The sequence below is a fragment of the Pan troglodytes genome, chromosome 1, assembly GCF_028858775.2.
Source record: "Pan troglodytes isolate AG18354 chromosome 1, NHGRI_mPanTro3-v2.0_pri, whole genome shotgun sequence".
NCBI lineage: Eukaryota > Metazoa > Chordata > Mammalia > Primates > Hominidae > Pan > Pan troglodytes.
Window position 1 is genome coordinate 161,156,334 of NC_072398.2, and position 27,114 is coordinate 161,183,447.

The 27,114-nt window shown below is 33.4% G+C and overlaps 1 protein-coding gene across 13 annotated transcripts in view; it reads right to left on the reverse strand.

Annotated features, from left to right (window-relative positions):
* LRRC7 (leucine rich repeat containing 7) overlaps positions 1 to 27,114 on the reverse strand; it is a 571,260-nt gene that overhangs the window by 299,634 nt on the left and 244,512 nt on the right. For all 13 annotated transcript variants that reach the window (XR_010153504.1, XR_010153506.1, XR_010153505.1 and 10 more), the window contains 2 exons: positions 13,055 to 13,133; positions 704 to 793 (listed from right to left, as the gene is read on the reverse strand). Coding sequence is in view for 10 of the 13 variants with exons in the window: in XM_063800431.1 (XP_063656501.1) it covers positions 704 to 793; positions 13,055 to 13,133 (169 nt within the window). In the remaining 3 variants the exon portion in view is untranslated. The remainder of the gene's footprint in view (positions 1 to 703; positions 794 to 13,054; positions 13,134 to 27,114) is intronic.

Here is a 27,114-nt window from a genome sequence, read left to right on the forward strand (position 1 = left end):
GAGCATGAGATCATCTCTGTTCTTATACTCTAAAAAAATTTTTTGCAATATGTTGGAACATAACAGTCTTTTATTGTTTTAACTTGTATTATGTTTATTATTTGTGAAGACAGACTTTTTTTATGTGTTCCCCAGCCATTTATGTGTTATTATGAATTGCTTTTTCCTTGTAATTTGACCATTTTTCTCTAAAATCTTTGTTTTCATATTTATATGTAAGAATTCTATGTTAAATATATAAATAATTTGTTTTTCATATATAATGAAACTATTTTTTCAGTTGATTGTTTTACCTTAAATCTTTGATTTTCTGATACCTTATGTTAAAAGTATTTAGGTCATCATATCTATCCATTTATGATATTTTTCTTTGCTTCTATGCCTATAAAGGTATTTTTCAACAAAAGAGCCATAAATATTCATCTCCTTTTTTTTCCCCCAGATAATTTCTGGCTTTATTTTGTTTTTATATCCAACTCTTTAATTCATCTAGAATTTATTTGACTATTAATGTCATGTAAAGGCCTAATTTTACTTTATTTTTTTGCAAAAGTTTCATTAATTAACAGAGTTTCATTTATTGAATAATAATGAGGCCTATCTTTAATCACAACTGTCACTTTTGAAGTCTCATCAACTGGCACTGGTAAAGCACTTACCTAAGGTGAGATATAATTGCATAATTTAAATTTCTTATTCTTACCTTCCAAAATTGGCTGGAAGAAATTCAAGAAAGGCGTCATTCAGGTAGAGCTGGGTCAGGTTTAGGAGCTGTGTGAAGCCATCAGGTAGTCTAAAAAGGAGTTAAAGTTTTAGTCACTGCATTGATGTTGCTATAGAAACAGAACAAAAAAATATGTATCTCTGAGGAGAAAAAATAGAAATGTAATACATTTTTCAACTCTCCTTTGGTATTACAGTAATGAAATAATTTATTGAGCATGTTGTTACAGTTCGAAAATTTTGCCTGTTATTAAAGTAAATAGCATTTATCCACTTCCATGCTACTCTCCTATACTAAGATTTATGTCACTGCTAAAATCAGCAACATCATCTCTTATTGCTGACCTAACCTTATGCACGCTAGCCAGGACATTTTTCATGGAAATCTCAAGTTGTTTGGCTTGTTTGTAATTTTAAAACTAATGTTCCTTTTTCAACAGAATATTCACATATATAGTCAGGCAAGAGCATCCAGTTACTATTTCACTTAATCATCAAAATTTGTCTACAATTTGTTACAGCGATGAGTAAAGTTGCCCAGTATGAAAAGTGAAGGAGTATGTTGTCCCCTTAACTAATAATTTCTTTAATGCCTGCTCAACATGTATGTAAATCATGATTCAAATTGGTCTAATTCATATTTATTAAAAATGACAAAGAACATTGAAAAGATAATTAGACAATCATAAAGGCTATAAACTGCATCAAAAAATTAAGAAAATAACCTTTGGGGAGTTTTAGAAATTAGATGAAATAATTATTTTAAATGTAAAAAGATTTAACTCAAGGATTTCTCAGGAGACGTTTTCAGAGGAATATTAATTTTTTTATTAGTAAATTTCTATTTAAACATTTTTAATGCTTTTATGTATAGTCTAGTCCAGATTATGTTATTTTATAAAATACTCTTAAATAGTCTTCAAATTTGCCTTCTCCTCAAATTACAGCCTATCTTCCTCCTTGCATTTACTTATTTAAAAATCTGCCTATACTCATTGCTTTTGATTACTACTCAAGTCATTGTTTTCTGGCATCTACCTCAATTCTGTTACTGAAAATGCACTCACCAAGGCCTCCACTGACCTCCTAAGTTCCAATCCCATTAGCCTCATTTTATTTCGGATCCTACGCTGCCTAGCAACAGTTGCCATCACTGCTTGTTCTCTCCTTCTACTACAATTTTCCTGCTTCTCTTCCTTCTCCTGGGACATTATATCTGCGTTTTATTCCATGGTTTCTCTTCCTATGTCCAATATTTTCTTGTATGTATATATAAAACACTTATATATATACATATAATATTTGCATTTGTATGTATGTATGTGTGTGTACGTACATGTATGTATAAAAGAATATATGTGTACCCACAACAGAATGAAGAAATAGAATCAGTATCTTTGAAATCTTCTGGGTGTCCCTCCCTGTCTACATCTTCCTATTTGCCCCACAAATTCCTGAATCATGTTTACTACTCTGTTTTGAAACAGCTTTACTACAAATATTTAATTCCCTAAAACAAAACATGTTGTATGGTTTTGCATGGTTTTGAACATTATATAAATCAAATCACACTGTGTACATTTTCCCAAGGCTTAAAAAAATTAGTATTAGATTTAAAAAATCCATCCATTTTGACGTGACTGATTGGCCAGCATAGCATAGTATTCCACTGTATGAATAAACAATTTAACATTTTCCTTCTAATGAACATTACAGTTGTTTCTTCTTTTTTTTTTGAAATAGAGTTTCACTCTTGTCTCCCAGGCTAGAGTGCAATGGTGCAATCTCGGCTCACTGCAATCTCCGCCTCCCAGGTTACAGTGATTCACCTGCCCCAGCCTCCTGAGTAGATGGGATCACAGGCACCTGCCACCACGCCCTGCTAATTTTTGTATTTTTAGTTGAGACAGGGTTTCGCCATGTTGGCCAGGCTGGTCTCAAACTCCTGACCTCAGGTGATCCACCCACCTCGGCCTCCCAAAGTGCTGGGATTACAGGCATGAGCCACCGTGCCTGGCCTACAGTTGTTTCTAGTTTTTCATTTTGCTATTATAAATATTGGCTTCTGTGAATAATTTTGAACATACAGTATACATTTACAAAATATTACTTAAGTTATATCCTTAGAAGTGACATCATTGGTCATAGGGAATGCAAGTCTATGTTTACTAGATGTAGCCAAATTTCATTCAAAATAGTTCCACCTTTTTTCCATGTCCTTCCTAACCCTCGGTTTTGTTAGTTTTTTTCATTTTTGCCAATTTGGTAAATATAAAATAGTAATAATCATCATTTCGCTGATTAGTTAGGAATAAAAGTTTATTAGCAAGATTTGTTTCCTTTTCTGTGAAATACATGTTTACTTATTTTACCTATTTTTCTACTGGTGCCCCAACCAGAGAACTCCCTGCCTTTACAATTTTGTTGTACACTGGAACAAATCATGATTGCCTGCCCCTTTCCTTCCTGTTTGAAGGCTTTCTTCAGCTGCTAAAGCCTGGTCTGTTCATGCACCTGGTAGCCCAAGTTCCATGGAATTAATGTCCCTCTCAGAGACAGTACTCAACTAATGACAAGTAGGAATATAAATACCTCTGCTCCCTCTCCCATTGTGTTTGATAACCCTGGTATGTGTTTTACACTGTTACCCAGAGTTCCCCAGAAAGTTAAAGTCCAATGGCCAAATACTGTAAACAGCTTGAAAAAACACTCTCAACAAGTATTTCCTGGGCTTATCTCCCAAATACACTGCTGTATTCTTTTCTAAACGTGTGCTTCTGGGGAATCTAAAACAAACACATTTATATTTTCATACTGATTTATGGCAATTCTTTATACATTCTTAGTAATAAGTCCTCAATGTCATTGATAGGTTCTTTGAAACTGCAAATTTAAGTGAAACTATGTATAACAGAACAATTTTTTATCTTCTCTACAACATTATAATGAAATAATGTTGAAGGAAACAACATTATTTGAAGACCTGCTGTATGTCCTTTCACTTAAAGTTGCAGTTTCCAACAACCTATCAATGGCATTAAGTGAAGACTTACTGTATATTATTCTGATATTGGTTATTTTCACTGTAAATATATTGTTCTAGTTTGTATTTTGGAGTTGAATTCTGTGGATATGATTTCATAGAGGATGTTGCCATAAATTTGCTTTTAAGAGACATAGGATTTATGGAAGTAGAAAAGAAAGAGAAGGGAGGCAAGTGAAAAATGAGGGTTTTTATAATGTAGAGGTAAGAAAACACTTGAGATGTGTAACAAAGAGAAGATGAGTTCTGCAGCAAATACTTTATGTATGAGAGTATCCAGAGTTAATATTTAAGAATATCAGGAGAAGGCAGGGTTTACAGTCCTTGAATACTCAACTCAAAGGTTTGAACTTGATCTTATAGAAATGAAAGTCTATGGTAGGTCATTAATTTTCTCTGTGTTTTACTTTGTTGTAATGCATTAGATCTCACGTCCTGATAGTATGACAGTTGTTATGAGAATAGCACAGATGTTAAATACATTTCAATTGGAATTTAACTATTATCTTTGATGTCTTGTAATTCAAAACAACTACTTACATATGACTTTTCAAAGAAGATGATCAATATGATACATGTAAAATTAGACGAATGTTAAAAGCATTAATCTAATAATTTATTTTAACAGTGTCACTACTCAGTAAAAAACAGCTTTTAAAATACTAATTTTCTGTTGGTAGGGACAGATATTTTTCCTATATATCAAAACTATGCAGCTTCTCTCAGTCTACTATTCTCCATATGTATGTAATAAATGATATTGTACTACTTCTTTGATCAAAAATATACTTCTTTTTTGCTTCTTCTTTGGTAATGTTTATGCCCTAGAAGAATCTGGCTTATTACATAGAACATTTTGTTTCAGAGTTTAAGAATTGACCACATTTTTCAGATTCCAGTGACAAAACTGGACAAGCAAAAATAGGTTATATGAAAAACCAGCATGCAAAGTAAGTCAGTTTTTATCAGGCTGGTTATAAAAAAAGATGTATTGACATTTTCTATTGAACTTTTCTTCTTAAAAATGTGGAGTTAAGAATATGATTACATAGTATGTCTTATTTAACGACATCTACGTTTTATTTCAACTCACTTCAACGTGAATTTTTTATTGAATGGTTACTCTGCACTTAGATTCAAAATTAATGTCTTCTTTATTTTCCTCATAGGATTCTGTTCATAGATTTAGTTGAATGTTTATACAATAATACTTTGTACTAGTATTGGAAATTTTCTATTCCTGGGAAAAATTATAAATTATTTGGGGATAAGGAATTTTTAAAATCTCTTAAACTGTCCATTATTGTACTTTGAAAATAACATAGAATGAAAAATGGATTCGATGTTATTTGAAAAATCATATATATACAGTCAGTAAGTCTGCCAGAAAAGATATTCAAAGATATTCAAAGAATTTATAATTCAAACTAGGACATTTGTGAGAGTTAAAAGGCAGCTATTAGTAAATATGCCAAATCAAGAATAGTAAACAGAGATGATTTGGGCAAACAGAGACACTTGGTCACTCTGCTTATAACTTTCATATCCACCCCATAGATGTACTGTAATTTACTAGTAATTTCTTCATTATTGAGCATTAAGAATGTTTTAAATTTTTTAGAATGTATCCTATAGCAAATAAAAATACTTTATCAGACATGGTGAAATACAGTGAAAGAAACTTAGGAATTTAAGTACTGGCTTCATGCATTTCTCTCTATAAAAAGGTAATAATATTTATCTACATAATGAGGTTTCTGTAAAAATTAAAATGAAATAATGTATCTAAAAGTTTAAGACATAGGTTCTCAATAAATGTTAGCTCTTGCTTTTCCCATTGAGGAGTTATTTATCATTAATTTTATGGTACATTTTGTAGTTTCTAATAGAGACAAGGGCCTGACTTGTCAATATAATCACTTCCAGAAAAATGTATGAGGAACTGTGAGGAAGAAAATATTCCATAGCAAGCTGGATACACTTGATGAAGATGACAATCATCAGTTGCCTTTATTTTCCTGCAAAGTATTCAATGAAATCCAATCTTTGACATTAAGTAAGGAACTCTCAATAATGAAATGATTTTACTATCCTAAAATAACTTGGTGGCTTTTCACATGTGATTGATTTATTTAAAAATTCAAAGAATATATATGTTTTATAAATTAGCAAATAATTCATTCTGCTAAGTAAATACTTTCCTTTTATTAATTACTTATATTAAAAGTGGTATGTACAAATAAACAGTTACATAGAACAAATGAGATACGGTGTTTGATAGATCAGTAGGGTTACTCTAGTTAACATTAATTAATTTTACATTTCAAAATAGTCAGAAGAGAATTAGAATGTTCCTAGTGTAAAGAAAAGATAAATATTTAAAGTGATGGATATCCCAATTATCCTGATTTGATTACATGAATGTATCAAATTATCACATGTGCCCACCCAAAATGTACATCTATATATATCAGTTAAAAAACTACAACAAAGATAGAATAACAATAGACCCAGACACTCATATAGTTTAGCAGTTGAGCACATGTATTGATATCAGAAGACCTTGCTTATAATCACAGGTCTTCAAATTATTTTCATGTGACCTTTGCAATTACTTAAATTTGCAATAGTTGATTTCCTTATTTGTAAAATGATAATACTAATATCTGCTGCTCAGATTTGCTCTAATGACTGAATGACTACCTATCCCATAGTAAGAATCAGCAAATCAAAGAAATTTTAATACTTTTATTTAGTAAGAATTTTATTTTGATGTTTCAATAAACATTAAATAGAATACTATTTTAAATACTTTCATAATTGCTAATTTTTACTATTGGAATAGGCAAATTAAGATCAGTTTCAGTCACCCTTATTTCAACATTTTTTTTCTTTTGTAATTGCATTTACTCTAGAAGTTTGATGAAAACATATTACAAGCATCTGACCTCTAATAGAACAGTTAAACCATATAAAATTCTAAGTTTTATATGTTATGAATAAGAACACAATGTAGAAGTGTCTATTCTAGCTGGAAAGGCATTTTACATCAAAACATCTTCATTTATGCAGCTTAAAATTATAAAACAAACATCATAATGTTAGAGAACATTTGGAAAATAAAGATAAAAGTGTAACTCATAATTTTACCTCCTTAGCACAACCATGATTGTCATTTCATTTATTTCTTTCTAATCTATTAATTGTTTTAACAACACTGCAAACTTGTATCATTATTTCTCCCTTTAATGTATAATTGTCTTTTAATTTTGCTGTGTAAATTGAGTGAATACATGATTTATAATTCAAACTAGGACATTTGTGAGAGTTAAAAGGCAGCTATTAATAAATATGCCAAATCAAGAATAGTAAACAGAGATGATTTGGGCAAACAGAGACACTTGGTCACTCTGCTTATAACTTTCATATCCACCCCATAGATGTACTGTAATTTACTAGTAATTTCTTCATTGTTGAGCATCAAGAATGTTTTAAATTTTTGAGAATGTATCCTATAGCAAATAAAAATACTTTATCAGATATGGTGAAATACAGTGAAAGAAACTTAGGAATTTAAATACTGGCTTCATGCATTTCTCTCTATAAAAAGGTAATAATATTTATCTACATAATGAGGTTTCTGTAAAAATTAAAATGAAATAATGTATCTAAAAGTTTAAGACATAGGTTCTCAATAAATGTTAGTTCTTGCTTTTCCCATTGAGGAGTTATTTTCAATTTTTATTGTAATAATTTTCACCAATAACTTGGTTAAGGCATCTACCTTATAGTATAAAGTTCACATGTAAAAGTAAAACTAAAATGGTAACACTGAAAACTATAACTTTTATATTAAAGGACTTACTTAATACTTTATGGATTTCTTAGAAAATAACAGAAAAGCAATATAAAAAAGTCAATGAAACAAAAATCTGGGTTTTTTTTTTGTAAAGATCAACAAAATTGATAAATCTCTAGTCAGATTGATTAAGCAAAGAAAGAAAGAAGACACAAATTCCCAATACCAGATATGAAAGAGAGGGCATCACTAGAGAACCTACAGATATTAAAGGACGAATAGATAAAGAAATTCTATGAAGAACAATATGCCAATATTTGAAAACATATGAAATGTACAAATTTCTGAAAAACACAACTACCAAAGGTAACTGAAGAAGAAATAGGTAGTTTGAATAGTCCAATTGTTATTAAGGAAATTAAATCTGTAATTTAAAACTTTTTCATAATGAAATCTCCAGGCTCACATGGTTGCACTTCCGTATTCTACCAATGTTAAAAATAAACACCAATTCTAGCTAGACTGTTATATAAAATAGAAAATAACATTTCTCAACTCATTTTATGAAGCCAGTGTTACCCTGATAGCAAAACCAGTCAAAGAAATTACAAGATAAGAAACTTCAGACTAATATGCTCCATGAGTATAAATGGGAAAATCCCTCACAAATATTAGCAAATCAGAACCATCAATATAGAAAAAAAAAAGTAATACTTCCTAATCAGGTAGGCATGATCCCTGGAATGCAAAATTGGCTGATAATCAAAAATCAATCAGTATGAGTCACCATAGGTTCAAACTAAAAAAGACAGACCATATGATCAGGTGTTATAAAAAAACAACTTTGACAAAATTCAACATCCATTCATAATAAACTCAGCAAACCAAATATCAGATATGTGGAAGACACATTCTAAATGCCCTGCCGTCAGGCTCCTGATGTTCATGCCCTTGTATAATCTTCTTCTTTTGAGTGTTGGTAGGACTTGTGACTTGCTACTGATCAATAGAATGTGGCAAATATGATGGAATGTTCCTCCAACAACTAAATTACATTATATTACTTCATCAGGCTAAGAGACTCAAAACTGCCTTGGGAGAGAATTATATGGCAGGGAACCGCACACAGTCTCCAGGTCTCATGAGTGGTTTCCAGCTGACAGCCAGCAAAAAGTGCAGCCCGGTGAAACTCTGAAGCAGGGGACCCAGATAAGCCATGCCCAAATTCCTGACTCACAGACATTGAGAAATAAATAATATGTGTTGTTTTAAGCTGATACATTTGTGGCGATGTGTTTCAGAGCATTAGAAAATTAATAAAGATTTTTGATGCTTGGAATTGGGGTTCTGCTATAACTAATTTCTAAAAATGTGCGGTGACTTTGAAAGCATTCAGTGGTTACAGACTGAAGAATGTTAAAAAAAACATGATAAAGCATACATTTTCTTGAAAAGACTTTGAGAAGAAATCTAAACTTTGATGGCCCTGCTAGTGAGGGCTCAAAAGGAAGTGAACGTCAGGTTACTGGGAATTTTCTCAATCTGATAAACGGCATATATTTAAAAAACAAGTAACAATCACACATAATGGTGAAACTCTAAATGCTTTCTCTCTAAGATTGGGAACAAGGCAATGATGCCTGCTTTCACCTCTGATTTTCAACATGTAAAGGAGGTCTTAGCCAAGACCAAAAGGTAAGAAAAACAAATAAATGGCATATAGATAAAAAATGATAAAATAAGACTGTCTTATTCACAGGTAATATGATATTCTACATAGAAAATTCCCCAAAAATCTACACATGCAATTTAATGGAATTAGTAAGTGAGTTTAGTAAGATTGCAGAAGATCAGATAAATATTAAAAATCAATTGTATTTTTACATGGTGGCAGTAAACAATTGGAATAATGAAAAATCATTCGCAATAGCACAAAAACAATAAAACACTTAGAATAAAATGAACAAAATTTGTATGCTGAAATCTATAAAACATTGATAAAATTTAAAATACCTAAATAAGTATGGAGCTAAACTATACTCAGGGATGAGAATATTCAATATTTTTGAGATGTTAAGTTCTACCCAAATTGATCTACAGATTTAATGCAATCTCTATCAAAATTCCAACAGGCTTATAGATTTTTGCATAAATTAGCAAGCTAATTATAAAATTTACATAGAATAGCAAAAAGCATACTAGCCCAAACGATTTTGATGAAGAACAAAGTTGAAGGACTTATATTTTCTGATTTCATGACTTACTATTATATAAAGCTACAGTAATTAATACAGTAGGGAATTGGTGTAAGGACAAACATATAGATTAACAAAAATAAAAAATCCAGAAATAAACTCAAATATACGTGATCAATTGTTTTACAACAAGGTATACAAAATCAACTTTAAATGGATCATAGACCTGACTGTAAAACCTAAACTATAAGAGTTTCAGAGGAAGGCACAGGGAAAAATCACTATGGCTATAAATTTAGCAAAGATCTCCTAGATAAGAAAGGACAGCAGAAACCATTAAAAATTATTAAATAGAAATTCATCAAATTTAAAACCTTATCTTTGAAAGGTACTACTTAGAAAATAAAGAGATCAGCCATAGAATAAGAGCAAATCTTCACTTCCAAATATCTTCTAAAGGTCCAGAATATATACATAGTTCTTATAATTCAATAATAAAAAGGCAAGCAAATAAAAATGAACACAAAATCTGAATCTTTACCAAAGAAGCAATACAGATTATAAATAAATATATGGAAAGGTGCTAATTAGACATTAGAAATATAAATTAAAGTCATAATTGAAATACCATTTCTACTACACTGGCTAAAATGGAAAAAAATAAAAAACTGATAGAACCAAATTCTGGCAAAGATGAGGAACAACTGAACTCTGAACACCTGAACTGGTGTAACACACAATTGAATAGCTTTGGGAAACTGGTTTGGAAGTTTCTTATCAGGTTAAACATATACATACCATACGACTCAGAAAACTACTCCTAGGGGTTCACTCAATAGAAATGAAAATATATGCTCACACAAACACTTGTGCATAGTTTGTACCAGCTTTACTCATAATAGCCAAAAACTGGAAACAACCCAAATGCCTATCAATCAACTGAGATATAGATAAACAAATAATGTTACATCCATACAATGGAATACTACCTGGCAATAAAGGGGAATAAAGTACTGATTATTGAAAAATTACAAATAAATTTCAAAATCATTGTGTTAAGTAAAAGAAGTCAGACGCAAAAGTATGATATTATTTATTTGTCATTTTGAAAAAGACAAAGCAATGGGGATAGTAATCGTCAGTGGATGACTGGGCTAAGGGAATTCTTTGAGGTGATGCAATAGTCTATATCTTGACTATGGAGATGGTCACATGACTGTATACATTTGTTAAAATTCATTGAACCATACACCTAAATAGAATTAATCTTATTTTTTTGAGACAGGGTCTCACTCTGTTGCCCGGGATGGAGTGCAGAGGCATGATCATGGTTCACTGCAGCATTGTCCTCCCAGGCTAAAGTGATTCTCCCATCTTAGTCTCTCAAGCAGCTAGGACTACAGGCACACACCACCACACCAGGCCAATTTTTTGCATACTTTATAGAGATGGGGTTTCGCCATGTTGCCAGGGCCAATCTTAAACTCATGCCATCCTCCTGCCTTGGCCTCCCAAAGTATTGGGATCACAGGTGTGAGCAACCATGCCTGGCCAGAGTAAATTTTATTGTATAGAAATAACATATTTAAAAACGTGACTTTAAAATTTGATAAACAATTTATGTTGACTTTCATAATTTTTATGAATTTCAAAACTGTTTAATGTTTACAGTGTTATGCATTTTTGCTGAAATAGGTCATATTTATTTATCTTTTAAAAAGTTATACAGATGAAGGGAATTAGACATATCCAATAAAACCATAGACTTGAAATTTCTCAAAGATGTAATTTCTAATCTGGCTGCCACTCCAAAAGACCTACCATGATTCCTAAATAAGACGAGCTACTAGAATTAAATAATTAGGGGGAAAAAAGCAATTTATCATCAGCACTGGATTGTTTTGATTCAAGTCAAGGACATGACTGTAGTCCTGGTGGGAGAAATTAGTAACATCTATTTCACTGAGATGTTGAAAAAATTGCATTTTGGTCTAAGAGTTTTGGGAAAAGCTTTTTAGAGTTTTATTTTCTCTTTTTTTTCCCCTCCCTATTTACTTTTCAGGAAGAAAAACTGTAATTTTTAAACACATTTTGTAGCTTGATGTTTTACATTTCCTACAAAAGGCCTCAGATTATTTCACAAACCATTCACTATAAAGATCTCCATCTAAACTTCGATCTCATTCTTTTACGTCTATTTCACTCCTCACCTTGTCTAGAGCCTCTTCCCATCATCCATAGAGAACCACTTTCACTACTCCCTCTCCTCAACTCTACTGGTATAAAATTTCCCATCAACTTCCCTTTGACAAATTTATTTATGTCCTCTTCTAAAAACACTCCATCCATTAAATGTCTTTCCAATGGGCTTCGGTTTCCCCCAGCCTCCTACACTTCATCAGACAAAAGATCGAGGAATTTTTCTCAAATCCTACTGTCAGCTTTGTATAATTAAAATGCCAGTCTTACTCTGAAGCTCATTTTTTGCAGCCCAATACAACTGACTTGTTTCAACCTCTTCTAAATATTACAACTGTCAGGAGCCTCTCTAGATTTTATTTCTACTTCCATTATTAAGTGACTTTAACATTCAGGTTCATGGCTCCTCCAATCAATTTATTTTATTGCTTCCTGACCTACTTGATTCCACAGACTTCTGTCACTACTCCATATGCTCAATTTACCAACATGGTCACTTGCCGGGTATCATTTTTCTATGGCATTTCTTAATGAACAGATCTTGGACTACAAATACCCATTTTCTGATCACAGCATCTCTATTATCCATGTCTTCCATTCTCCTATTCTCCTAGGGTTATCTCTTTGTTCTTGCTGCAATCTCTGGTATACACGTACTTTCTATTTCTGGTCATACTTAATTCCCTTGATCTACATGATAGGTTATTTTTACGCACTTGTCAATACCTTAAACTCTTGCAGTATCTTGAACTTCTGGCAGTCCTTGACGCTAGTTTTCCACCATGACCATAACTAATAACTGTTTTATTAGTTTCAACTCTTATCTATGGAGTGTTACCTGTGAGCTGTGGAAAATGGTGACAAAGTTTGTTTCAAAGTCATACCATCTTTTGCCAATTGGGTCTTCCTTGCTACTCAGCAATGTTTTTAATCATCTTTTGTCAAACTATTCTGATTAATTTTTCCCATCATTCTATTAAATGCTATGTCAATGCTACATTTAAATTTAAATTATGATGTACATTTCCTCTATTTAGGTACATTATTATACAATGGAAATATAAATACAAATAAAATTTAATCACTCATACTCACTTAGAAATGGGATTGACACTGGCTTCAATAATTGTTAAACACTTACAGCACTTTATGTTTTCTGGAAATTCTTGTACACCTAAAATGTGAAAAAAACAAAGTACATGAAAATGTTCCAACAAATATTCTTTAAACTATAGTTCTAATATTTAGATAATTATTAAAACTATGAGTCAGTACATGGTGTAAACACCATTTAGGATAAGCATTTAAGTAGAAATAAAAACTTAATAACATATCAATATTATTAATCATATATACATAATTTTTAATAAAGGTTGAATGTTAAATAATATTTTATAATAAAAGTTTAAAATTGGATATAAAATTGAGGACAATTGTGTATTTGGCCTAAGATAAATCTTTGATCTTTGGTAACCTAAAGAAATAAAAATAGCTTAAGTTATTAAGTTATAGTGCTACTACTGAGAGAAGGGAGAACAAGTAGATGTAAAGAAAACAGAAGATAAAATCTTTACTTCCAATAATCATTTTATAAGGTTAGGAAGGTTGAACTTATACATGTGAAAAATACTTAAGAATACACCCAAAACTGATAGATATTCCCAAACTAATATGGGGCTCTGCTAAATTTTATACAATTCTTTTTTGTTGGCTGTACAGAGTGTAGCTCTGCATCTGCCTGAAAGTGTGAAGAGACAAGCAGCTTTCCTTGGGTCCTCCCTGGAGTCTCTGAGGTAGCCAGCCTGGCTGATTGCCCTTGGAGAATTGCTCATCTGCTGTCACAGCTGTGCTACTGGCTGTGTGACAGAAAAACACAGATTTTTCTATGAAACTGAAAATGCAAAAGCTGCAAACCTAATCCATAAATGTGAGGGTCAGAGGAATAAAAGATGTGGGGGACATTTCAATCAATTGACAGAAATTGATCAATGTAGTAGGCCCTGCAAAAGTTAGAAGGGAAGAAGCTATATGAAGCTGTTATTATGCGATATGCCTGCAGTACCACTTTCTCTCAATTTTTGAAACTATTATCAAGGATGCAAAAATTTTCAGAAAGAACTGGCCTTTCCCAGTACTTCATATCTGACAGAAGGATAAGGAACACTTTGTGGCAGGATATAATTGAACTTTTTGATGATGGATACTCAAGAAACAAAATATTCCACCTTTTTAGATTTCATTCATCTAGAATACCATGTCCACAGAACTTCAAAGCCCTTGAAGCAGCAGGGTAGTCAAATCTAGGACAGGTCACTTATCCACTGCCAAATAGGGGTACAAAGGGGTACAAAGGGGGGTTTGCGATGTTTCTCACGCCATTTCTCTCCATTTAAAATTTCACCAGAAATCATGCGGTCCTAAAATTATTACTGAACTATTCTGACTTCTAAATAAGAGCCTCCAAAAGTTTGGGAGCTCCACTGTGTATGAATTTAATGAAAAAGCCTGTTTCTCTGTTTTTGGAAGGCCATGACACCTAGAACTTCTTCCATTAATCAGTCACTAAAAAAATGGCAGCCATGTCAATAATCTAAGTTGTGAATTATTCTTAACATTTTCCCATAAAATTCTTTAAATATCTTCAATGGACAGGAGTATAAATTTCTCCTTTTCTCTGTTTAACTTTTTCTGTTCACTCTCCAATCTGGGCTCATTGCATGCTGCTATGCACGATGCCTTATCACCACAGGTCCCTGCCTTAAAATGGTATATGCTTGAATTACGTGTAAATCAGGACATGGAGGCAGAAGTGAATTAAAATATGATTTTAAGAAAAAGATGACGTCTCTTTATCTTCTACTGAAAATGGAATTGCCTACTGTGGTGAAAATGGTGCTATATTATTTGTTTAAAAATTTGTATTATATTGTTTACGGTTTAAATTTAAAATAATTCAGAGCACAGTCTGTTGGCTCAAGATGGAATCCTAGCTATATACCTTCTGGCTGGTAGCCCTAGGCAAATCTTTTAAAATCCCAATGCCTTAGTTTCCTACTCTGAAAAATAGTGATTATATTAATGGTTTTATCATAGAGTTGTAGTGAGGATTAAAGGAGATTATACAGAAAAGCAATTGGCACAAAGTGCTGTAATAATGCTATCTATAATTATTAGAAATAAAAAAGAATCAGAGGATGTAAGTCAAGAAAAGAACCAAAAACATATCAAAATTATCTGGCTTCAGGTATAAACGTATAAAATTTATCTACCTTAGAGAACACAGGAAAAAGAATTAGTGTGCTGAAAGAATATAATATAATATATATACTGTGAATATATACATTATTAATGTGCATGTACGCACACACACACACTTTTTTTTTCCACACACACACTTTTAAAGCTGCTGTTCTTTGAAGACTCAAAAGTGCCAGACATTGTGCCAAGGTTACAGACATAAAAAATGGGATGAAAAAGACTTCATGACATTTTTCTTAAATTGATGTTCTAACTCAGAAGAATGATTGAAAGAAAAACTATAGAAGAATCAAAAGATAAATGTGAAGAAGTCTTCTAGAAAATGTAACATTAGGCAAAAAGACAGTAAAGATGAATTTATAATAGTTGAGACATTTTAGTATCTGAGTAATGGAAGTTCAAAGAAGAGTAAACTGAGAACACAAAAGATAGAAAATACTAAAGGAACAATTCAAGAATATTTCAGTAATTTCAAACAATGAATAAGATTATTTCAGATTAGAAAAGCTCACTCATTCAAGGAATATCGAGGATTAAGAGGGGAGAGAAAAATCAGGTTTCACACAAAGGATCAAGATCTAGATGACATTTGACTTCTCAAAAATATTTGGAATAAGAAAATTATACAGAAATATATCCAACTTCTGAAGGAAAATGATTTTCAACTAAAATCCTATACACCACCAAACTAATATTCCCCAACTATGAAAATGAGTGTGGAATAAAGATATTTTCAGTGACATAAGCAAGATGGCAGAATAGGAGTTTTCTAACATCTCACAGTTTACTGATTTTGGCAACCACCTGCAGATGAGAGTATTTTTGTGGGAGTTTGGGAGTCCAGCGGACAAATTCTGGCATATCATTAGAGCAAAGCTTATGAGAGTAGACTCATTGAAGATAGTACGGAGAATAGTTTCATTTTACCCATTTCACCCCACCCTCAAGCTAGCACAGCTCAATGCCAGGAGAAACTCCTTCAACTCACAATTGTCCCCACAGGGGAAAGTAAAAATATAGTGAGTGAGGCTTGCCCAACTGTGTGGGACATTGTCTTAGAGGCCTACCTCTTTCTTGCCCCACTTAGAATACTGAGGGCATCAACAAGGCTGAGTGGCTGGGAAAGGCTAGGAGCTGGGAGGAGAGGTACGGACTGTCAGCAACCAACGTTCAAAACTTAACAAAGAGCTGTATATTCTACTATTCTCTAACACAAAGTTTGCCCATGACCTGTTCGGTATGCCTCACCTGTGGACCACCATAACTGATTCATAGGTCCTCCCAACACGTTGTGTTTTTCAGCCTCCCTTCTATAACTGTAGCTAGCTCCTTTCATGTGCCTGACAGAGAGTGTGAGCACTTGCAGTTGTCTGGCCAGCATACACAGCCAGCCACCTTGAGTTTGTGGGATTGGGAGAAGGAACACAAACTTTAGCATTTCAGAGCATTGCCTAAAAAAACAAGTGAGAGACTCCCAGCACACAGCCTGGCTTTGTGGGACTGAGAAAGGGCAAGCAATCTTAAGAAATTCTGCCCAAGAGGAAACAAAATAGGTGGAGCAGGCACATCCACAGCAAAAGTCTGAGAGAGACTCAGAATCCATCATCTGGCTGACTGGTGAAGGTGTTTCTCTCCTGAAGCAAGTCAGTAAAGACTGAAGGAGGTGACAGCTTCTTCAAATGCAAAGACAACAATACAAGACTTCCAGGAATACAAACAAAACAAAACAAGGGAATATGACACCACCAAAATAACACAATTTTTTTTTTTTGACAGAGTCTCGCTCTGTTGCCCAGGCTGGAGTGCATTGGCACAATCTCAGCTCACTGTAACCTCCACCTCCCAGGTTCAAGAGATTCTCCTGCCTCAGCCTCCCGAGTAGCTGGGATTACAGATGCCCACCACCACACCAGGCCAATTTTTTGTATTTTTAGTAGAGATGGGGTTTCATCAGGTTGGCCAGGCTGATCTTGAACTCCTGACCTCAGGTAATCCACCCGCCTCAACCTCCGAAAGTGCTGGGATTACAGGCGAGAGCCACCATGTGAACACAATTTTCTAGTAACCAAACTGAAAGAAATGAAGCTCAATTAATTGCCTGACAAAAACATCAAAATTAATATTTTAAGGAAGCTAAGTAAGCTACAAGAGGGCACAGATGGACAAATCAATAAAATCAGGAAAACAATGAACAAAACAAAAGTTAAATGAAGAGATAGAAATCATTAAAAAAAAATCCCAGAAATTCTGGAGCTGAAGAATACAATAAATGAAATGGAAAATGCAATATAGAACTCCCACAGCAGACTTGATCAAGCACGAAAAACAAATGCTAAATCGGAAACAGCCCATTTAAGATTATCCAGTCAGAGTAGAAAAATGAAGACAGAATGAAAAGGAATGAAGAAAGCTTATGGGATTTATGGGACACCCTCAAGAGAAATAAAATAAGGATTATAGAAAACCCAAAATAAGAAGAGAAAGTACATAACACTTATTTAAAGAAATACATTTATGTAGTCAACAAACTTATGAAAAAATGCTCATCATCACTGGTCACTAGAGAAATACAAATCAAGACCACAGTGAGATACTGTCTCACACCAGTTAGAATGGTGATCACTAAAAAGTCAGGAAACAACAGATGCTGGAGAGGATGTGGAGAAATAGGAATGCTTTTACACTGTTGGTGGGAGTGTAAATTAGTTCACCCATTGTGGAAGACAGTGTGGAGATTGCTTAAGGATCTAGAACTAGAAATACCATTTGACCCAGCAATCCCATTACTGGGTATATACCCAAAGGATTATAAATCATTCTACTATAAAGACACATGCACATGTATGTCTATTGCAGCACTGTTCGCAATAGCAAAGTCTTGGAACCAACTCAAATGTCCATCAATGATAGACTGGATAAAGAAAATGTGCCCCACATATACACCATGGAATACTATGCATCTATAAAAAAGGATGAGTTCATGTCCTTTGCAGGGACATGGATGAAGCTGGAAACCATCATTCTCAGCAAACTAACACAAGAACAGAAAACCAAACACCACATGTTCTCACTCATAAGTGGGAGTTGAACAATGAGAACACATGGACACATGGAGGGGAACATCACACACTGGGGTCTGCTGGGGGGCTAGGGAAGGGATAGCATTAGGAGAAATACCTAATGTAGGTGACAGGTTGATGGGTGCAGCAAACCACCATGGCACGTGTATACCTACATAACAAACCTGCATGTTCTGCACATATACCCCAGAACTTAAAAGTATTATAATGATAATAATAATAAACTATAATATCAAATACTTAAAATGTGTGTATGTGCATGGAGGTGTGTGGATTTTTTGTAAGTGATCAAAGTTAAGTTATTATCAGCTTAAAATAGTGTTATAACTATAAGATGTTATAACATAGCCTATGTTATAATGTAGCCCCATGGTAACCACAAAGCAAAGACCTATAGTAGATACACAGAAGATAAAAATAAATAATTTAAAACATACCACTATATAAAATTAAATCACAAAGGAAGAGAGCAAAAAGAAAGAGCAAAGAAACTATAAAACAATCAGAAAAAAAATCCACAAAATGGTAATAGTAAGTCCTTACCTATCAATAATTATTTTAAATGTAAATAGGCTAAATTATCTAATGAAAAGACATAGAGTCACTGAATGGGTGCAAAAAACATGACCCAACTACACGTGCTTGAAACAAACTTTAGGGACTTATGTAGGCTGAAGGATAGAAATAATATTTCATGCAAATATAAACCAAAAGAGAGCAGGAGTAGCTGTAAAATAGGCTTTAAGTCAGAACCTGTCACAAGTGACAAAGAGGGTAATTATATAATGATAAAAGTGTCAATTCAGCAAGAGGATATAATTTAAATATATATGCACCCAATATCAGATAACTTAAATATATGAAGCAAGCATTGACAGACTGAAAGGAGAAATGGAATAAAATATAATAATAGTAGGGACTTCGATACCCTGCTTGCAACAGGGTAGATTATGCAGACACACACAAACACACACACACACACACACACACACACACACAGAGAGCATTCCATTCAACAGCAGCAGAATACACATTAATCTCAAGCACACATGAAATATTCTGCAGGAAGATTATATGCAAGGCCACAAAATAAGTCTTAAAAAATTTACAAAGACTGAAATAATATCAAGTATCTTTTCCAACAGCAATGATATATATAAAACCAGAAATCACTAACAAGAGGAAAACTGGAAAATTCACAAATATGTGGAAACCAAATAGTACCATCCTGAGCAACCATTAGGTCAAAGAAGAAATCAAAAGGAAAATTAAAAGAAAATCTTGATACAAAAAAAATAGAAATACAACATAACAAAACTTATGGGATTCAGCAAAAGCAGTTTTAAGAGGGAAGTTTATAGAAATAAATGCCAAATTAAGAACAAAGAAAGATCTCAAATAAACAAGCTAACTTTACACTTCAAGTAATTAGAAAAATAAGAACAAACCCAACAAATATCAGAGCAGCAGTAAATGAAGCAGTGACAAAAGAAAAATCAGAAAAGATCAATGAAACTAGAATTTGATTTTTTTTTGAAAAGATAAAATTGACAAGCCTTTAGCTACAATAAGAATAAAAGGGAACCTACTTAAATAAGTAGAATCAGAAATGAATGAGAAGACACTACAACTGTTACTACAGATATACAAATCATGATAAGATGCCACTACAAGAAATTATATTCCAACAAACAACTGAATAATCTAGAAGAAATAAATTCTTATTGATATAGAGCCTGCTTAGGCTGAATCATGAATAAAAAATTTGAACATACATAACTAATAAGGAGATTGAATCAGTAAACAGAAATCTCCCAGCAATGAAAAGCCCAGTACCCTATGACTTCACTGTGAATTCTACCAAATGTTGAAAGGAGAATTAATATCAACCTTCTCAAACAATTGAAGAGAAGGGAACACTTTCAAATCCAATTTCGAAGACTAGCATTACCTTGACACCAAACCCAGACAAGAAACAACAAAAAAAGAAAATTACAGACCAACAACCCTGATGAACATACGTGCAAAAATCCTCAAGGAAGTACTAGAAACCCCAATACAACAGCACGCTAAAAGGATCATATACCATAGTCAAATGGGATTTACCCTGGGGAGGCAAAGATGGTTTATTACTCACAAATCAATAAATGTGATACACCACATCAAGAGAATGAAGGATAAGAATCATATGATCATTTTACTAGATGCAGAAAAAAGCATTGAACAAAATCCAACATCCTTTCATAATGAAACTCTCCACAAATTAGGTATAGAAGAAATGTACTTCAACACAATAAAAGCCACATATGACAACACTACAGCTAACATCATACTCAACAGTGAAAAGTTGAAACCTTTTCATCTAAGAACAGGAACATGACAAGGATGATCACTCTTGTCACTTCTATTTAACATAGTACTGAAAGTCCTAACCAGAGGGTTAGGCAAGAAAAAGATATAAAAGGCAACTAAGTCAGAAAGGAAAGTTGAATGGTCCCTGTTTGTGGATGCCAGCATCTTATATATAGAAAACCCTAAACAATCCACCAAAAAGTATTAGAACTATTAAGCAAATTTAGTAGAGCACAAGTTACAAAATCAACATTTAAAAGTCAATTTTGTTTCCATACACTCACAACAAACTATGTGAAAAAGAAATAAAACAATGCTTACAATAGTGTGGGAAAGAATACCACACTTAGAAATAAATTTAACTGAGGTGAAAAATCTGTATCACTGAAAACTTCAAAATATTGATGAAAAAATTGAAGACAAAAATAAATGAGAAGATATCATGTATTCACCGAGTGAAATAATTAATGTTGTTTAAAATTCCACACTACCCAAAGTAATTCACAGATTAAATGCAATTCCTATCAAAATCCCAGTGACTTTTTTTACAGAAATAGAAAAAATAATCCTAAAATTTATATGAAATCACAAAAGATTCTGAGTAGCTAAAGTAATTTTGAGCAAGAAGAAAAAGCTGGAAGCCTCACCTTTCTTCATTTCAAATTACATTACTAAGCTATTATAATTAAAACGGGCTGATATTGGCACAAACACAGACTTAGAGATCATTGGAATAAATTAGAGATCCCAGAAAAAAAGCTACATATGTATCAATCAACTGATTGTTAACAAATGTACCAAAAACACAATGGGGATAGTCTCTTCAACAAATGGTGCTGAGAAAACTAGAAACCCACAGGCAGAAGAATGAAATTGGACCCTTATCTTAGATAATACACAAAAATCAACCCAAAATGGATTAAAGACTTATATATAAGACCTGAAACTTTAAAAACTTATATATATATAAGACCTGAAACTTGAAAACTTCTGGAATAAAAAGTAGGGGTAAAGCTCCTTGACATTGGACTTGGAAATGGTTTTTTTGAATGTGACACCAAAAGCACAAACAACAAAAGCAAATGTAAGCAAGTAGGACTATACAAAATAAAAAAGTTTTTGCACAGCAAAACCTACATACATATAATATATGTATATCTTATCTATACATATAATATATGCACATAGTATATATGTGCACAATGAAATATTATTTGGCCCTAAAGCATAAGCAAATCCTCCTATTTGGAACATCATGGATGGGCCTGGAAGACATGCTAAGTGAAATAAGCTAGACATAGAAAGACAAATATGGCATCATATCACTTATACGGGGAATCTAAAAAAGTCTAATTCTTAGAAACAGAGTAGAATAGTTGTTACCAGGTGCTGGGGAGTGCGGGAAATGAGGAGGTGTTGGCCAAAGGGTATGAGCTTTCAGTTATAAGATGAACAAGTTCTGGAGATCTAATATATACTATGGGGACTATAGTTAGTAATTATACTGTGTTGTATACTTGAAAAAATAGTTATTTTTTAAATTAAATAGAAAATGGAAGTTAAATATTTACATTCTACCTTTCAGCTAAACATAGTCAAATGCCAACTGTGAAACAAGGACACTGTCAAAAATGTTTCAACACCTTTTTCACTGGGACACTTCAGGCCTTCCACTAAAATATAGAGATAAGAAATGCCCATAAAACCATGCAATTGCTAAAACAACTTTTGGAGAAGAAATACTGGCTGCAGATTTGTCAGAATGTTCCTGCTACGGTTTGAATATTTGTATCCTCCCAAGTTCATGTGTTGAAATCCTAACACCCAAGGTGATACGTTTTTAAGAGGTGAGGCATTTTGGAGATAATTAGGTCATGATAGCACAGCCTTCATGAATAGGATAAGTGCCCTTATTAAAATGGCCCCCGAGGCTGGGCACAGTGGCTCGCGCCTGTAATCCCAGCACTTTAGGAGGCTGAGGCAGGCGGATTGCTTGAGGTCAGTAGTTCGAGACTAGCCTGGCCAACATGGTGAAACCCCGCCTGTACTAAAAGTACAAAAATTAGCTGGGTGTGAGGGCGGGCACCTCTAATCCCAGCTACTCAGGAGGCTGAGGCAGAATTGCTTGAACCCAGGAGGCGGGGAATGCAGTGAGCTGAGATCATGCCACTGCACCCCAGCCTGGGCGACACAGCAAGACTAGGTCTCAAATAGTAAATAAATAAATAAATAAATAAATAAATAAATAAAGGTTCTAGAGAGCTGTCTTGCTCCTTCCACCAGCTGAAGACATAGTGAGAAGGGGCAAGTCTGCTCCCAGTGGTCTTTTTAATAAGGACACTATGGGCCATATGCCAATTGAGGTACTGTCTATGAGGAACAGGCCCTCATGAGATAGATTTCCCAGTGCCTTGGTCTTGGATTTCCCAGCCTCCAGAACTGTGAGAAATAAATGTTTGTTGTTTATAAGTCACCCAGTTTGTAGTATTTTGTTATAGCACCCTGAACAGACTGAGAAAGAGCTTCTTGAAGTACATTTTTTGTTTAAAGCCATATTCTCTAAGTTCAGAATAATTTTGATAAATGAATGGCTGTCATTGAAAGAGCTTTCTGGTGTCAAGCCTAGCTGTTTTGGGGACTGTGAAGGGGGATCAAGCTGTGCTGCACATTGGGATCCCTGCCAAATAAATGACATTTCCTAAGAACACAGAATTTTTTAAAGTTGCCTTGTCCTTACCAAACAGGTGGAAGGGTATTCCAAAAAAAAGACACAGCTAACCTTCTGAGGATACTAAAGAGAAAAGCTAACAAAATTTTAAACTTAACTGAGCTGAAAATAAGCTGTCTGATTGGAAGTAATAACCTCCTAGATTTTTTAAAAGATATTTTCAGATGTTCAAGTTCCCCAAATTTTTATTTTGCACACACTGTTTTCCAAAGATCTTCTGTAGGATGTTTGTCACCAAAATGATGTATTAAGGAAGAAATGTAACCAGGAACCAGATGGTCCAACATAAGAGAGGCAAAGGGAATCCCCAGAATGATGGTGGAGGTTTCACAAGGCAAAGGCTCACAGCAGGCCTGGAGAGCACACAGTCTAGATTGCATCAGTTCAAAAAGCTCCTAGAGAATTTTTGCCCAATGAGCTATAAGTGAAAGAACAACTAATGTGTTTGAACATATTGACAGGAAATTTACGCAGCTTAGAGAGAGTTCTGGGTTGGACTGATAAAAAACTCACAAAAAGCTAAGCAATAAAATCAACAAAACAAACATTAAATTCAGGAAAAACAAAATGTGGCAAGAAAGTAAGAGTATGCTTTTGTTTCAGCTATTGAGTCGATGGAGTTTATTATGCTCAGCAACATTTTTGCTGAGGCTTTCGTGGTTATCTTAATTTGCTTAATTTCTTGGAACACATTTAGAAAAGTAGGTTACCAGTGGCTCTTCACCATGTATATTAATATATGAGTTCTAGAGTTTAGGGAAAGTTCTTTGAGCATATCTTCACCTAGGAGTTCAACCCAAACACAGAGAAATAGTAGCAGTTAAAAGTGTAGTGGTTAAAAGCACAGGTTGGAAAGGTGACCAAGTACCAGTTTTGTCACCTAACTGAGCATTTAATCTTAGATGGCATTATAATATTTGAAAGAATTAGTCATTTCTTGTTGAATTCAGAGGGTTATTCTGAGTATTTGATGATATGAATGTAAAACACTGAGTATCATGTCTGGCTCTTAATAAGTACTTGAAAAATTCTAGATAAAATTTTTGTATGAATAAGAATTTTAATTAATAAGTATAAGGTAACTTACACTTCACTTTGTCACTGTGAAAAAATCATTTAATTCTTTCAATAATTTTGAAGCTGTATTAAGCAATATGATTTTCATTTTTCAAATGAAGAACCACACATTTACAAGAGTAGAAGGTTTATTTAAATATCTAATGGGTGTTTACAGATGAGAATAGATATATATGGGATTTAATAAAATTTTCAAAACACCATATCTTTTTTTAATCCATTATGCAACCACCTGTTGAAATTGTTAGATATGTCATTAGACAAATAAAGCCCATACTTTTATTAATCAACCTTTGTAATCTTCTGTCTGGTCCTCAGAAACAACTGTTTTCAATTTATAAAGAAATTTCTATGTACATATATTTACTTATATATGTTATATATATTTGTTGTATATATACATATGCATGTTTTCTAAGATATAACTTTGTTTTGATTTTTACATTTATTCATTCAGACATGGAATAAATAGCCTTACTTGAGCAATACATCTTATTCCAAACATTCTGACTTGTGATTAAACAGGGTCAATAATTTGTAGACCAAGTAATCCAAGCTCTGATCTCTATTTTTCAGCTGAGATATCACTAAAAATTTCTATCACAGGCCCACAATGAACTCTCTTCTAAGGGAACCCACAAGTTCACTTCTTTGGATTTCCCTGGAGACCCAAGTTTATTATATTTAGGTTATATTCAAACCTAGGCTGAACAACCATTTACAGTAAGGACTGTATTCTAAAGTAATTATATGGGAAGCATTATGTTTTATAGGCAAAATGGTATATTTAATTTAAAAAATGGAAAATTGCCATATTCACAAATAGCAAATGAGACAAGCTTCTTCTCTGAAGTGAGCTTTAGTTTTTTCAGCAGAGTAGGATTAGTAGTCATGAAGATGGGAGAGGAGGTACGGATGGTTTAAAGCCAGAGAAGATATGAAATTGTCCCCAGAACAGAGGGAGAGTCAATGGACTAGGGAAGTATGAAATGATCACTGGTAAGCCTCAAGACTGCACTTCAGATTTGCAACCATGAATTCAATCAGTTGGTTTGGTTGAGTCTTTTTGCTAGTTCCTTTCAGCACTACATAGAGAGTTGAATTCAGCCAGGGTTGTAATTTTGCTGAGCAAGCACAGTGACATGAGAGAGAAGAAAGGGTGTCAAGGGGGTCCACAAGGGAGTAATCTGATAATTGACTATAGAATTTGAACCATATAAAGAGGGCAGAGAAAACATCGATGTTGTGGAGAAGTGCATGAGAAGATGCCAATATAATGGATTGGTGGTTCTGATGGGGTAAAAGATGGTTGAAGATAGGGAGGGTTCTGGAAATGGGAGAATGGGGTCACATATTTGGGGTTATGGATTCGTCAATTGACACTCAATTTCTTGATATTCCTGACACTACCTAAGTTAATGCTAGGAAAACAATGGAAACTCAGCCATTGCTTGTTAAATTGCATCTAGTTACAGTTTCACATCAATAGCTTGAGGTGATGATCTAAAACATCTACCATACAGACATAACATACTTCTTTACAAATACCAAATTTTGAATGATTTAGTGTTCTCTCAAGTGCATAAAAATTGTTTCTTATAAATTTTTGTATAAATCAATACATATATAATAGGAATAATGCATATTGAATGCTTATGTTTTCTGAATTTTACACATATCATCAGCCCAAATGGTTTACTCTGTGATATAAATGTTATATGCTAATAAAGACAAAGTCCTAATGATACCTCTCATATGAAATAAAGACAGGAAACATGTTTATAAGATTTCAATATCTACATCTGATATTTTAATTGCTATAAAATTTTTGTAATTTTATTTTTCAATTTTGAGAAGGCAAGTCAGATATTAGTATATCTATTAAATTAGATTAAACTTAAAGAATAGAAATAACAGAGGGTATTGAGAAAATGTAATAAGCACTTTATTCCATCTGCACAATAATTTTGTAAAGTGATTCATTATTCCCATTTAACTAATGAAGAAACTGAGGCTCAGAGGTTACCCAGGGTTTGAAACTAGGCCTAGCTTATTTCAAACACTATCATATTAACCTGTGTTAAACTGCTTCCATCAAATCTAGGATTTAAACTACGTTGGGATATAAGTTTTAGCTACACAAGACTGGCGATGCAGCATTTATAACATTTGTTCCATACGTACTCTTCAGGTCAAATACAAACAACCTTAACTTTCTGGAACTCTGTGTTTAAAGCACAACCAGGGTTGACTATGTAGCATCCTTAAAGCATCATTGTAAGCTCCATTTGTTCTATATTTTTCTTACGCCAAATTTCAGATAGTATAAACTTTCTGGCTTTTTTGAGTGTTATGCTCAGGTAACAAAGTCCTTTATTTCTGAATCATTTACTGATGCGAAGCACTGGAAACTTAGTTCATAGTCTTTGTACTCTTTTTAAAAAATTTTTTTATTATAGTTTAAGTTCTGGGATACATGCACAGAATGTGCAGGTTTGTTACATAGGTATACACGTGCCATGGTGGTTTGTCGCACCCATCAACCTGTCACCTACATTAGGTATTTCTCCTAATGCTATCCCTCCCCTAGCCTCCCAACCCCCAACAGGCCCCCGTGTGTGATGTTCCCCTCCCTTTGTCCATGTGTTCTCATTGTTCAA